Here is a 13,257-nt window from a genome sequence, read left to right on the forward strand (position 1 = left end):
GCCCCGTCCAGCCTGGCCTTGAGCACTGCCAGGGATGGAGCATCCACAGCTTTTCTGGGCAATCCATTCCAGTGTCTCACTGCCCTCACAGGAAAAAAATTGTTCCTAGTATCTAATCTAAATTTGCCCTCTTTCAGCTTAAAGCCATTCCCCCTTCTCCGGTCACTACATGCCCTTGTAAAAAGTCCCTCTCCAGCTTTCTTGAAAACCTCCTTTAGGTACTGGGAGGCTGCTGTAAGGTCTCCCCGGAGCCTTCTCTTCTCCAGGCTGAACAACCCCAAGTCTCTCAGCTTGTCTTCACAGGAGAGGTGCTCCAGCCATCTGAGCATCTTTGTGGCCTCCTCTGGGCTTGCTCCAACAGGTCCATGTCTTCTTGTGGTGGAACGCCCAGAGCTGAAGACAGCACTCCAGAAGTGGGGTCTCAGAAGGGGAGAAACACCTCCTTTGACCTGCTGGTCACGCTTCTTTTGATGCAGCCCAGGATAGCATTGGCCTTCCAGGCTGCAAGGGCATGTTGCTGGATCATGTTGAGCTTCTCATCAACCACCCCTGCCCAAGTCCTTCTCCTCAGGATTGCTCTCGATACCCTCTCTGCCTAGCCTGTATTTGCATTTAGGAGTGCCTTGACTTGCATGCAGGACCTTGCACTTGGCCTTGTTGAGCTTCATGAGGTTTACACAAGCCTACCTCTCAAGCCTGTCCAGGACCTTCAGGATGGCATCCCTTCCCTCCAGTGTGTCGACCACACCACACAGTTTGGTGTCCTTGTCCTCTGCAAACTCACTGAGGGTGCACTCAGTCCCACTGGTCCATGTCACCAACAAAGATGTTAAACAGCGCCGGTCCCGATAAGACCACAAAGGAAAGCCACATGTCACTGCTCCATGCTTGGGCATCAAGCCGTTGAGTGTGACCATCCAGCCAATTCCTTATCCACCGAGTGGCCCAGCCATCAAATCCCTGTCTCTCCAGTTCAGAGACAAGGATGGCATGTGGGACAGTGTCAACTGCTTTGCACAAGTGCAGGAAGGTGACATCAGTTGCTCTTCCCTCATCCGTCAATGCTGTAACCCCATCGTAGAAGGCTGCCAAGGTTGGCAGCCACAATTTGCCCTTAGTGAAGCCGTGTTGGCTCTCACCAACCATCTCCTTATATTCCATGCACCTCAGCATCCTGTTCCATGGTCTTGCCAGGCACAGAGGTGAGACTGTGGGTGGGCTGCCGTTCCCTAGGTATTCCTCATTTCCCCTTTTTAAAAATGGGTGTTATGTTTCCCCGTCTCCAGTCAGGAGGAACTTCAGCGGGCTGCCACAACTTCTCAAATATGACGTGGAGTGGCTTAGCCACTTCATCTGCCTGTTCCCTCAGGACCCGTGGATGCATCTCTTCAGGGCCTGTGGACTTGTGCACCTTCAGGTTCCTTAGATGGTCTCAAACCTGATCTTCTCTTACAGCAGGTGATTCTTCATTCTCCTGGTCCCTGCCTTTGCCCTCTGCGACTGGGGTGGTGTGGCTGGAGCACTTGCTGGTGAAGACTGAGGCAAAAACGCTGTTGAGTACCTCAGCCTTCTCCATGTCCTGGGCAACCAGGTTTCCCGTTTCCTTCTGGAGAGGGCCCATGTTTTCCCTAGTCTTCCTTTTACCACTGATGTACCTATAGAAGCTTTTCAAGAAAAGCTCTTGAACTCCTGGGCCAGGTTGAATTCTATCAGGGCTTTAGCTTTCCTAACCTGATCCCCGGCTGCTTGGACAATTTCTCTGTATTCCTCCTAGGCTACCTGGCCTTGCTTCCACCCTCTGCAGGCTTCCTTTTTGTGTTTGAGTTTCTCCAGGAGCTCCCTGTTCATCCATGCCTCACTCCTGAGCTTGGAGGAGATGAACCTTGAACATTAACCAGCTTTCTTGGGCCCATCTTCCCTCCAGGGCTCTATCCCATGGTACTCTACCAAGCAGGTCCCTGGAGAGGCCAAGGTCTGCTCTCCTGAAGTCCAGGGTAATGATCTTGCACCCTCCTCATTGCCCTAATGATCCTGAACTCCACCATCTCGTGATCACTGCAGCCAAGGCTGCCCTTGAGCTTCACATTCCCCCCCAGCCCCTCCTTGTTGGTGAGAACAAGGTCCAGCATGGCACCTCTCCTTGTTAGCTCGAGACTTGCTGAGTGTTCAAATACTTTCTATACTTTAATATTTTCAAATAATTTCCTTTGAAGTTTTATTATTTAAAATTAGTAAAGCATAGAGTTTTTAATTTGGATACATCTTTCTTCCAGTGACTACTTCCTGGTATCTACTGACTCATTAGACAGAATGCAATGAAAGTCTTTGATTTGGTACAAGGAAGTGTTTGCAAGACATCATTCATGATTATTTAAAACAAACCCTAGTTTAGCTGTGTCTACTAGCATCACTGTAGGGCAAGGAGGAAAAATAAATATTTTCTTTTATATAAAGAAGAAATATAATTAAAAAAATACAATATTATCAATTACATTAGAATTTTACATGTTTACTGAATCTTATTTCAGCTCTCTAAATAGTTGTTTGGTGCTTCTTTTTCTTAAAGTTACTTGCTTTTAATATGAACTTCAGGAGAAAATAACTAAAAGTTTTATAATAATTGCCTGCTTCACTGTAGGGAGGCTTTAACCAATTGTTGGTATCAGTAGTGTATATAGCTTTAGTTCATTATTCATTTTAAAAAGTTAGTTGAAATTCGTCAATCAGATACTGAGCTAATCCTGAATTTTCTTAGATTCAATAGGAAAAAAAATAATCCTAATTTATTTTCTGGTTTCCTAAATGTCACACGGTGGGTAATATGCTATAAACTTTCATCAGATCTCTGGTTAAAATGAATGTATTCCTCAAATATATAGTTGAACAAGTTACAAAAGGGTGGGTGTAACTGATTAATATTCATACCATGAGCTTTTCTTCTCCTTTGCAACACTACCTTATTTGCCTTTGTAAGATGAATTGCTGAAACTAAATATTATTCCTAGAAATTTCTCAACATACTGTTTTTAATCAATACTGGTAGATTTACCACAGTTTTACTCATAATTATGTCCTAACAGAGACTAAATATTACTTGCATTCCAGGATTCTAACTAATTACCTTGAAGGTAATTGATGTCGATGCTCTCGTGTCTACACTCCAATTGTCATTCTTCCTGCAGATTTTCTTTTTTCTAGATGAACATTTGCAGAAGAAAGAAAAGATCTGAATGTGCCTCACATAGGCTGAATAATAAAATGCAATGCATATTATGTGGTTTTTGGAAAATCACACTTTAAAACCATCTCTAAAATAATAAAGAAAGGTAGTTTAGGCCAATTACTCCCACTAATGTAAATGGGAATTGCGCAGCTAAGATCTATGCTGCTTGCCTTTTTCTTTTTTTTAGGGGTGGGGAGAATAACATTATACTGTCAGGAAATATTTTCAGTAATTGTGAAGGTACATGGAGATTTAGAAGCTCACCTGAGGGGGAAGATAATAGAATACCCATTAAATACTGTCCCTTATAATTTTCAGTATGCTAAAATATTGCCTCTTGGAGATCTTTCTCCCTGTTCGTCTACTCAAATCTGGAGTGTCCTCAGATAACTTGAAAATAAATATATATGCTGAATATGATTAAGAACTATATGAAATAAGTATATTCATCTACAGCACCTTATCAGATGTCCTATGTTATCTCATTTCTTTCTTGGTAGGCTGGAAGAAAGTACATCTTATACTGTCTATACATGTGGAAGTAATTCTACACTGAATGTCTGTTCAAAGTTTAGTGCAAAAAATGCGCAAATAGCAACAACCAACATCTGTGTAGCCATCATTTCCATAGCATCCATAGCTCCTCCAGCTTGGCTAAAGAGAGTTTTAGCCTGGATTTGACTACATAAATTGGCTTATAGAGTCTTTAGTATGTCGGATGTTTTGGCTGTAGTGGTACATGTTTCAATGCCAAAGCAGATACTTCCCCTGCTTAAACCATGCATAAAGTGGTTTAATGATTAAAGTGTTATAAACCCAACAACACTGCACAGCCATATAAAATAGGTAGAACTTTTTTCTGTCATGTGCTGTGAAACTGCTTATATATTTAACATCTATTTGGTCTGTCATTGGAGAACAAAGTATGAAGTCTGATTCTCTGATTCTTTCCATTTTTAAAAAAGACAGAATTTGGAAAACAGGCCCATCTCCACTTTAGTAAAATGAAGGAAAGATTACTGTTTTATTGGGCCAGTAGAATCCTTAAGATTCCTTTTGGACAAGATCCTACGGCGGAAATAAAAAGAAAATAGAAAACTTTATAATCCTACTAAAAAGCAATGATTTAGTGAAATGAAGATCCTTGAATTTAAAAATAAGATAAAAGTAATAACTACTTCTCAGCTTCTTTTCAGCTGCAGTAGTCCTCAGGACGCAGAGGCCTAACTGGAGGGTGCTTGTTTCCCTCGGGAGCTACCTGCCGCCTGCTGCAGGCAGGTCGTTTTACACTAGGGAGTAAGTAGTTCTAGGAAATATGTCCACATGAATCATCAACAATTCCATCTGAAGAACTGTTGCTTTTAAAATCCATTAATCTTTCTCTCTCTGCTTATTTTGGAAAGGAAGTCTTATTTTGTAGAATGTAAAACGTAGTATATACATACGGTGTGTACAATGTTATGGTGACATCAGCATGAAGCTACTCCAATTCAGATGGTACTGAAGCACATGAGGCATCAGACTGCACCGTTGGCCCAGGGCAGTTGTTTCACCTTGAGGGCCAGGCTTTCTGGGCTCTGCACCACATAGTCCCAGGCCACTGTGGTGCTTAGCAGGGCACGCACTGGCCTTAGCTAGGCCATTTGCTTCAATGCACAGTCAGACGTGCCTAAATAGAGGTACCGTGAATTACCCTTTGTGTAGAACTTCTCTGGATGGAAAGTGGACAGAAGAAAGTGCATGCTTTGTTGAAGCCTGATCTGGAGAATAGTTTTCCTTCAAGTCTATAGGTGTAGATAAGGCGATGTGGAACTTTTGCGTATCTTTATTTTTTCTCTGCTTCCCCTTTCCTTTGAGGGGTTGTAATTTGCTGCACACAAAGGGGAACAACTGCTTCATCATACTGTCCTTCCCGAGTCTGCCGTGTTTGTTCTTCCTCGGGGATCTAAATCAGCAAATCAAGAACCCAATCCACAGATTTCACAGTTACCCCCACTCCCACCGCTGTGGTTGGCTTTTTGTTGGGGTTGGGGGTTTGTTTGTTTGTTTGGGTTTTGTGAGGGCTTTGGTTGGTTTTTCTAATTAAACAAATCTTTCAGTCTTGTATCTAGGCTTCCCAAACACTGTTGAGTCCCTTGCATGGTCCCACGAATTAAAGTTCATAAATTCAAGACTTGATCAGATTTTCTCCAGAGGCCTGTAAGGCTTATTCTAAGACTGTAATATCTAGTAATACTGAATCCTGGGAATGTCATTAGTGGTGAGAACTTCAACAGCTTTATATTTTTCCTTACTTCTCCCTAGCCACCTTGCCCCACATCTTGTTTCCTTCACACAGTCTTACATTCATGTGATGCTTTAGCTGATACAATAACAACCTGTGCATATTATTTTCCCAGAATTTGCTGCTGTAAACGGTGTCAACCTCAAACAAGAATGAGCTGTGTATGCAGAATATTAGTGCAAGAATCCTATTGCCGTCATTAAATTACAAAGCATTCTGTAGTAAATAGTATTCTGACAAGAAAATGGATCGCTTTTTGCTCATTGTTTCTTCCTTCCTTACTGTAGTAAGCAAGGCCTTGCTTATTGCTACTTAACAGAATAGCTTTACAAATGTAAATGTTTGCTGCTTCTTTGCATACGTTTTTGGTTTAAATTGTAATTGTACTGCAGTTGCTAAGAGTCTGAAGTCTGGTTCTGTGAAACTTTTTTGAAATGCAAATTTCAGCATAATGTCACTGATCAAATTAGCTCTGAGAATAGTACACCAAATTGTCTTGTACCGTATGTGCACTTGCTTTCTGTGGCTGTGACCATGCTACTATTTCATCCATGAATAAAAAGTTTCTGTACACGTATAATTCAGATTTTTTATAATTAAAGCTGTTGTATCAATATAAGCCAATATGTTGTTTTTTACACTATAGCTTGTGTATGTTTTAACAACATTAATCTATAAATAGAAATAATTTTCTTGGTATTTCTCATTTGTTATTAAAGATAATATTTAATTATTCCTTTAATTATTTTGATTTACTATATAGTAACAAAGCACCCCTACTGCAGAATGAACATTAAATGTAATGAACACAAAACTAATTTTCTGCATTTTAACTACATTTTATGATATGACTAATGATAAATCTTAATTATAAAATGTTAATCAAGCAAATAAGTTTGCACTCCCTTTTTCATCAGTTTCTGTTATTAGTGGCTTATGTTTATTAAATTATTTTAATTTTTGTCAAATATCAAGGACAATCTACCAGGTTTTAGACTAATTAGCACTTTGTTTATTTTAAGAATTCCATTAATTCAGCAGCTACTTTTTAAATACAGCCACCACGGGAAAAGAGACTTTGACTGAGTTTTGCAAGAAAGAAATCAGGCTCCTCTTCTTTATCATTAGCCCCCTGTGGCAGACACATACGCAGAGTCTTGGCAGATGATTCAGGTGGAGACATGAGTGAAGCTCTAGATGCAATACAAGTATGTAGTTTGCCTTTTAAAAACAGAATTAAGTGGAAGTCAATATGCTTCTATATGCAGCATTCATGGTTTATAAATACCAACACTTCTGTCAAAAACAGAAAACCAAACAAAATGTCCATGATACATATTTAAATGGGACTAAGAAAATAACTTTACTGTTTCTAAAATGGCTGGTGGATTTTGTTAGTCCTAGAATCTTATCTTCCTCTACAAATCAGCTCTGGTCTTTTTTATAAATGGCTGTGTACCTTCTTTGGAATCACTGTACATTAACAGTCCCTTTGACCATCCTGCTCTACTCCCCTTACTGCTAATATGAAGCTCTTTTTCTAAATAAAATTTGATACTATGCCAACATTAGTTACTAATAATGCCATTTCTAAGCAATGATGATGTCAAAATGTTAGGATGTTTTAAGAGATACCAATACTATTTGTCTGTTAAGACAAAGAGAAAATAGCACTAGAAAAGCAGCTTTTAAACCTTGCAAAAGCATTTCTGTGTGTATTTAAATCAGTTTCTTTACAGAGCCTAGTTTGATATATATTGCAGATAGTTTATTGCCAGAATAGTGATTTGTGTGGTCAGCCGTCCATGATCTTTTTTAGTTCACAAACACAGCAGAAAATCTAACATTTTCTCCACTTTCATCCACTGTGCTTTGAAAAGTTTACATTTAATTCAGTCTGTTGGACACCTCAGGAAGGTTTCTTTACAGTTCTAGTATGTTCTGCATCATCACATTTCATCAGGCTGATACAATGTGATGCAACACAAAACCATGCAAAGCCACACAACTTGACTGATTAATTTGGTTGGAGATTGTTAAATTCAAAACTATTTTTCTGTATTGGAGCAGATAAAAAATCCTGGGATGCATGACAATTTGTCCTGTTTACAGATTACTTGTAGCAATAGATAACAATAGAATATTGTGGTTTGTGTAATCATCTTGGTGTTATTTAGACAGTAAATATATATAATATCTTTGATTGTTAATAAATGATGTGAAAATATTTTGTATGCATATCATAATGCATTACGGGATAAAAATAACAGAAATGTGCGCAAATGCAGGTCTATTAACTTCTCCACACCACAGTGTTTAGACAGAATTATCATGTTTTACTTAGTACAGTGATGTTTGCACATTTTTACTTGCTTTCTAATAGCATATGGGTAGATTTATTTTATTTTATTTTAAGGCCAACTAACATCAGAACCCTAACATCCTGCACAAATGCAAGTGAAAATATCTAATTGGAAATACCTGTCTTGATGAACAGTTGTTTGTTTACGTCTCTCATGTTCCAGGACTCTGAGAGGTTTGTTTGTTTGTTTCCCATCAGGACAAGTAGTTCCTATTTCCCTGAGCATCTGTACTTAATTTTTTTAAGTTATAGGTGCTTATAACACTTACTCACTAACACAAATCATTGCTGCTTAGTGGTTTTCTGTATAGATTGATTTGCATACTTTATCTTTTAATAATAAGCAAGAGTCTGTATTTAATGCACCTTCAGTATAAATTTTTCTGTATTTTTTAACTCCATGTTTTCAGTTGAAAAGTCTAATATAGCAGGCTTTCCCTAGGCAGAAGGTTAATTTCACAGTTCACCTAGTCTACTACACGTAGTCTGCTACACCTAGTCTAATCACCCATTAATCTTGAAATAACTTCAGGTTTACGGACTTCTCTTTCCATCTGGATGCACTTTGCTGCTACCAAGTGCCTTGCTGGCCCAAGACATGTATCATACTGAGGCTCGTCTACGATCTGCTAGCAAATTTTTTTCTTAGTAGATGGAATAGCAACTTAAAATTAAATAAAACTTAAAATTAAAATTTGAGTCTTTTGAGAGAACTAAGCTATGAAAAGCTGCTCAAAAATCTTCAGCTGAAATTAAAAAAAAATAAAGATATTAGAAAAATGAAAGAAAATAAAAGGTGTTTTCAGCTAATGCCTTCTTTCCTTGAAATGTGGGGGGTTTGGAGTCATTGAAGTCCTGTTTTTTTTTTTTTATTTTAAAATTTCATCTAGGCAATTTTCTTTCCTAACTTTGCTGAGCTTGTTGTACTGTTTTCCCTAAAAAGTCTTCCTTATCCTTTTCAGTGTTTCTCTTTGCCTTTGATGCCATGATTTGATCTTTAAGATTGCTTTTCTGCAACACCACTCTGATACAGTAATTAGTGCTTGGATTAAGACGTCAGAATCTACTTACTGTAGTGTATGGAGCAGACGTTATAGGCTTTGCAACTTTGTTGGAAAAAAATCTGTTCTTCTAATTGCAAACTAAAGGAAGGGGCGGGGGAAGACTAGTGAGCTTCATGGAACTAAAAAGGATTCATGGAACCTATAAATGCTAGCATCTGAGTGCTAATATGACTTGGCTACAATTTGGCACTAAATCCTGACCCCCCCGTGAGTCTCCCCCCCCCCCTTTTTTTTTTTTTTTTTAATAAGCACAGACTGCTTCTCATAAAATTCCACTGAGTTTACAATGGTCTGGCCTGTTAAAGTCTAAGTTTCGCTCTCTGACCTCTGAAGAGGTATAAAATCAAAATAAAAGCAAATGCTCCTTTGTGAAGACTAGAAGAAAGTACTAGACAGTTCTTCTAAACCAAATGCTGACTGTAGTTTATAAAGAAATGTCAAAGGAGTTAAGCAATACTACAAATATTGCTATAGTTTTAATGCAGCATGAAAATCAGGACTTTAGATTTACTTGTAAATTCAGCCTGTCATATCATATCCTGTATTTCAGGAAACAGCATTCATTGATTTAGGAAACATTAAGTGGGTAAGTGAAAATGCTTTACAATCTAGTACACTATATTTTATTGTTCATAAAGGCAGAAGTATTTTTTTTCCTTTTCTTTAAAATAAATCTAAAAAAATATATGACAAGTATTTCTAATGTAGTTATGGAGAAATCTGAAAACATGCTCTCTGGATAGGTATAGGTTTAGACATACTTCTTTGTTTTGAAACAAGAAGAAAAGTCATTGACTTGGGTTTGTAAGATCAGATTGCAGGAACAACACAAATATTGCATCACTACCCATATTTTACAAAATAAGAAAAACTGAAATAATACATTTTAGTTGTTTGCAGATTAGATGGCGTCACTGTTTAAGTTAATGGTAGCTAAACATTTTTACATCCATGTGAATTATAAAATACTTGATTATAGCTTTATTCTTTTCATCAATTTCAAAACTCCTTGGTAAAGTTTAAACACCAATGTGAATGCAGAGAAATGGTTTCAGGTGATATTTTTCTATATTACTCAAAGACAGGTAATAAAGTCTTATTCTGAAATTATTTGCATGGTAACTGGGAAAAGTGCTATCAAAAGATATACTATTAAAAGACATACATATTGGTGTAGACATTAACTTTTCCATCGATTTATATGTATAATCTGGACATACATAAGACTAAATGGATGTGGTAAGAGCTGCGTAGTAACAAGCCCTTTTGGTTTGGACTTAGCCTCTTTCCAATATCATTTTTACTGGCATAAACTTACAAAGCATCAAATATTTGAAAAATTACAGTACCAAAACAAAGATAATCTCTTTGTATAACTGTGTAAAAGCAAAGTTTGAAATTTTGTGGGTAGATTACTGCCTTGAGTAAATTCTCATAGGGTTTTTTGATGTCTTTGAAGACAACTAGCTCAGTGTATACTTAATACTGAATATCAGGTTATGTGGCAGATTTTTTACTGTGTTCATTCTCATGTAGGTGGTATGAAGGCGTTTAATGAACACATGCAGTTATAGGTACAAAGGTGATACTAAAGAAAACATACTTTCAAACTTTCATGTTATGTGGACTTTGGCATTTCTGAAGAAATAACTCATCAGTCAGAAAATCAAATAAACCTAAAATTCAATGAGGAGGACAGAGGAGAACAGGCTATGGTAGCAGTTGTTGCCCAAGTAGAAAATAATTATTCAATGTTTGCCAAGCAAACAAAAGATGTGTGCCAGACAGTGAAATCAAAATGAATAAACAGAAGAGCTGTGGCATTAGTTGTAGTTTCAGAGTATTCAGTGAGTCCTTTAGCAAATGTACTTAATTAACTTGCTGCTTCCCCCTCCCCACCCCCCTCCCCCTCCAGTTTCAGCCTGTATTTTATCTGTCTGTTTCTTGTAAATGAGTTTCTACTACTAATACTAAACAGGGAAATCAGGCCTTTTAGTAAGACATCATAATGGTTTAGATACGGAATGTAAAGCATTTAAGAAGTAAGCTGCTTAAAGAGTAAGTTACTATGTAAATATACCATTAATTTTCAAATGGATTTTCATTCCATATTTTAGCATGTGAAACAAGTAATACAACTGGAAAATGTGGCTTAATAAGTACTTGCTCAAATAAAAAAGAAATAACTTCAGAAGCACTTAGGCTTCATTATTCAGAAACCACTGTACAGGAATTGTTGTGCAAGTAAAAATACAAAATGTAAAAAGTTTTCTGAAAAATTATTGGAATGTATATTTGAAGGAAGCTTGAGGCTGGAGTTGGTTGTTTTCAGTAAAGTATTGCACTGATGATTTTTAGTTCAAAATAGTAAAACCATAAGTTTCGGCCATTTAAAGATTTTGAGTTAACTCCAAAACAATTTTTTTCATAATTAATTTTTGATGCCATGCTGCTTTGTTAGCTTGAAGGCAATAATTCAACACATCTAACATAATTAGAGGAATTACCTTTTTCATGATTTCTGGTTAACAAGTTTGTTCTATAAATATTTACAAAATTTGAGACTAACACCCAGATAGCATAGTACATGGCTGATGGAAAAAGTATTTTTTTTATACTTTTATAGAAAGGATTCAGAGATTTTATTGCTTCATAAACTGTCTAGTGCCTACCTAAGTTAGCCATGACCCATTTCATACATATGATACATTCACACATACCCACATACATTATTTCAGTTCTTGGTATCAGTATTGAGAATTAATACTATATTAATATGTATAAGGATTTTAAAAGTTATTGTTTTTACTGGAATATGAAAGAAATATCCACCTCTGTGAGATTCTAAATTGCCTGTGAGTTGTTTCATACCATGTGCAAATGATGTGATACTGGTCAGTCACAGAATCATAGAATGGGTTGTGTTGCAATGCACCCCAGTGCTAACTCCTGTCTCAGTTTTCTCTCCTGCCCTCTGCCCTCCTTTCCTGTTCCTCATCATTAGAAATAATAACTAAAAGACTTACGTGACCAATGTCTCAAACATAGGCTTTTTAAGGAATAACAGAAATACAAATTTGGTCTTCCAGAGGTAAAAGATGGGTATTTTTGCATAACAAGAAATATAAAGTCTCTCACTCCATGAACAGCTGCCTCCAATTTAGTCTTCTGGATGTAGGTGTGAGAATGACTTGCTCTGCTTATTCATAAAAAAAAGAGATTCAGAGGCTTTATCCAGCTGACTGTTTTCTAAATATGGAAGTTTACATCCATTTTTGTGTGGTGTTGCCTCAGCAGGAGGAATCTTTTCCTGTTACCTCCTAACATGTTTTTATGTTATTTTTAAATGCATTTTTACAGAAAAATAATACAATGGTATTTCAAAGAAAATCCAATACAAAAAATAACTAGATGCTATGGAAAAAGACTGGTTGGTTAAAGTTGCTTAAAGACTGAACAAGTAAGGGGATCATAGTAAAAAACCTGTTGAAAGCAGCTGTGTTATACTGGTTTTTTGGAAGGGAAATGTTATTTTGAAATATGTCAATATATGTTATGGGTTGATGATGCAGTTAAAGAGCTGATGTATTTTTAAAAATCCTTGGTTCTAGACAATTCTGAATTAAAATATTGGAATGATTTAGGCATATTAAAATTGTTAAAAATGGAGAAGACTGGAAGGTAACTGAAGCAAGAGAAGATGACTTTTTTTTGCTTTAAAGATGAAATGATGTCTATCTTCACTGTGATGTTAGCAAGTCAGTAAAAATAATATTTTTTTCTTTTTGTAGTTGAGGAGATTTTGGCAAATTTACTTTCAGGATGAAACGGAGGATGGTTAAGCACTGCTTCAGGGTTTACAAGGTTCTGGAACACCCTATCCATATCATGGAATAATTTAGGCTCACAGTGGCCTCTACAGTTACCTGGTTTAACCAGTTGCTTAAAGCAGATATAACTTCAAAATTACGTCAGGTTGTTCAGTGTATTGTTCAGTTGAATAATGAGCATCTGAGAGCATACAGTCTGAGAGACTGCATGGCCTCTTTGGACAATGTGTTCCAGTGCTTAATCACTGTCATTGTGAAAAAAATGTGAAAAGTACTAGGGAATTTTAAACACAGGGTATGTAGGAATCTTCCTGCAGCCGGTAAAGTGCAGCTGATTTTATCTTGGAGCAGGAAGGATCATGAACTAGACAGTCCATTTGGATCTGTAGTCTATGCTTTTTTGTGCTAACAAATTCTGTAAATAATATATTTTTCTACTTTTAATTGCAGCAGGAAAAGAATCAGGAAAGCTCAAGAAATAAAGGTAAGCGCTA

At 37.1% G+C, this 13,257-nt stretch overlaps 1 protein-coding gene across 4 annotated transcripts in view; it reads left to right on the forward strand.

Annotated features, from left to right (window-relative positions):
• Window positions 1–13,257, forward strand: part of FSTL5 (follistatin like 5) — a 322,446-nt gene that overhangs the window by 36,442 nt on the left and 272,747 nt on the right. For 2 of the 4 annotated variants that reach the window (XM_037377605.1, XM_037377621.1), the window contains exon 3: window positions 13,214–13,247. In XM_037377605.1, coding sequence (XP_037233502.1) covers window positions 13,214–13,247 — 34 coding nt within the window. The remainder of the gene's footprint in view (window positions 1–13,213; window positions 13,248–13,257) is intronic. The other 2 variants (XM_037377613.1, XM_037377629.1) reach the window with 1 other exon arrangement.

Source organism: Falco rusticolus, chromosome 1, assembly GCF_015220075.1.
Source record: "Falco rusticolus isolate bFalRus1 chromosome 1, bFalRus1.pri, whole genome shotgun sequence".
Classification (NCBI taxonomy): Eukaryota; Metazoa; Chordata; class Aves; order Falconiformes; family Falconidae; genus Falco; species Falco rusticolus.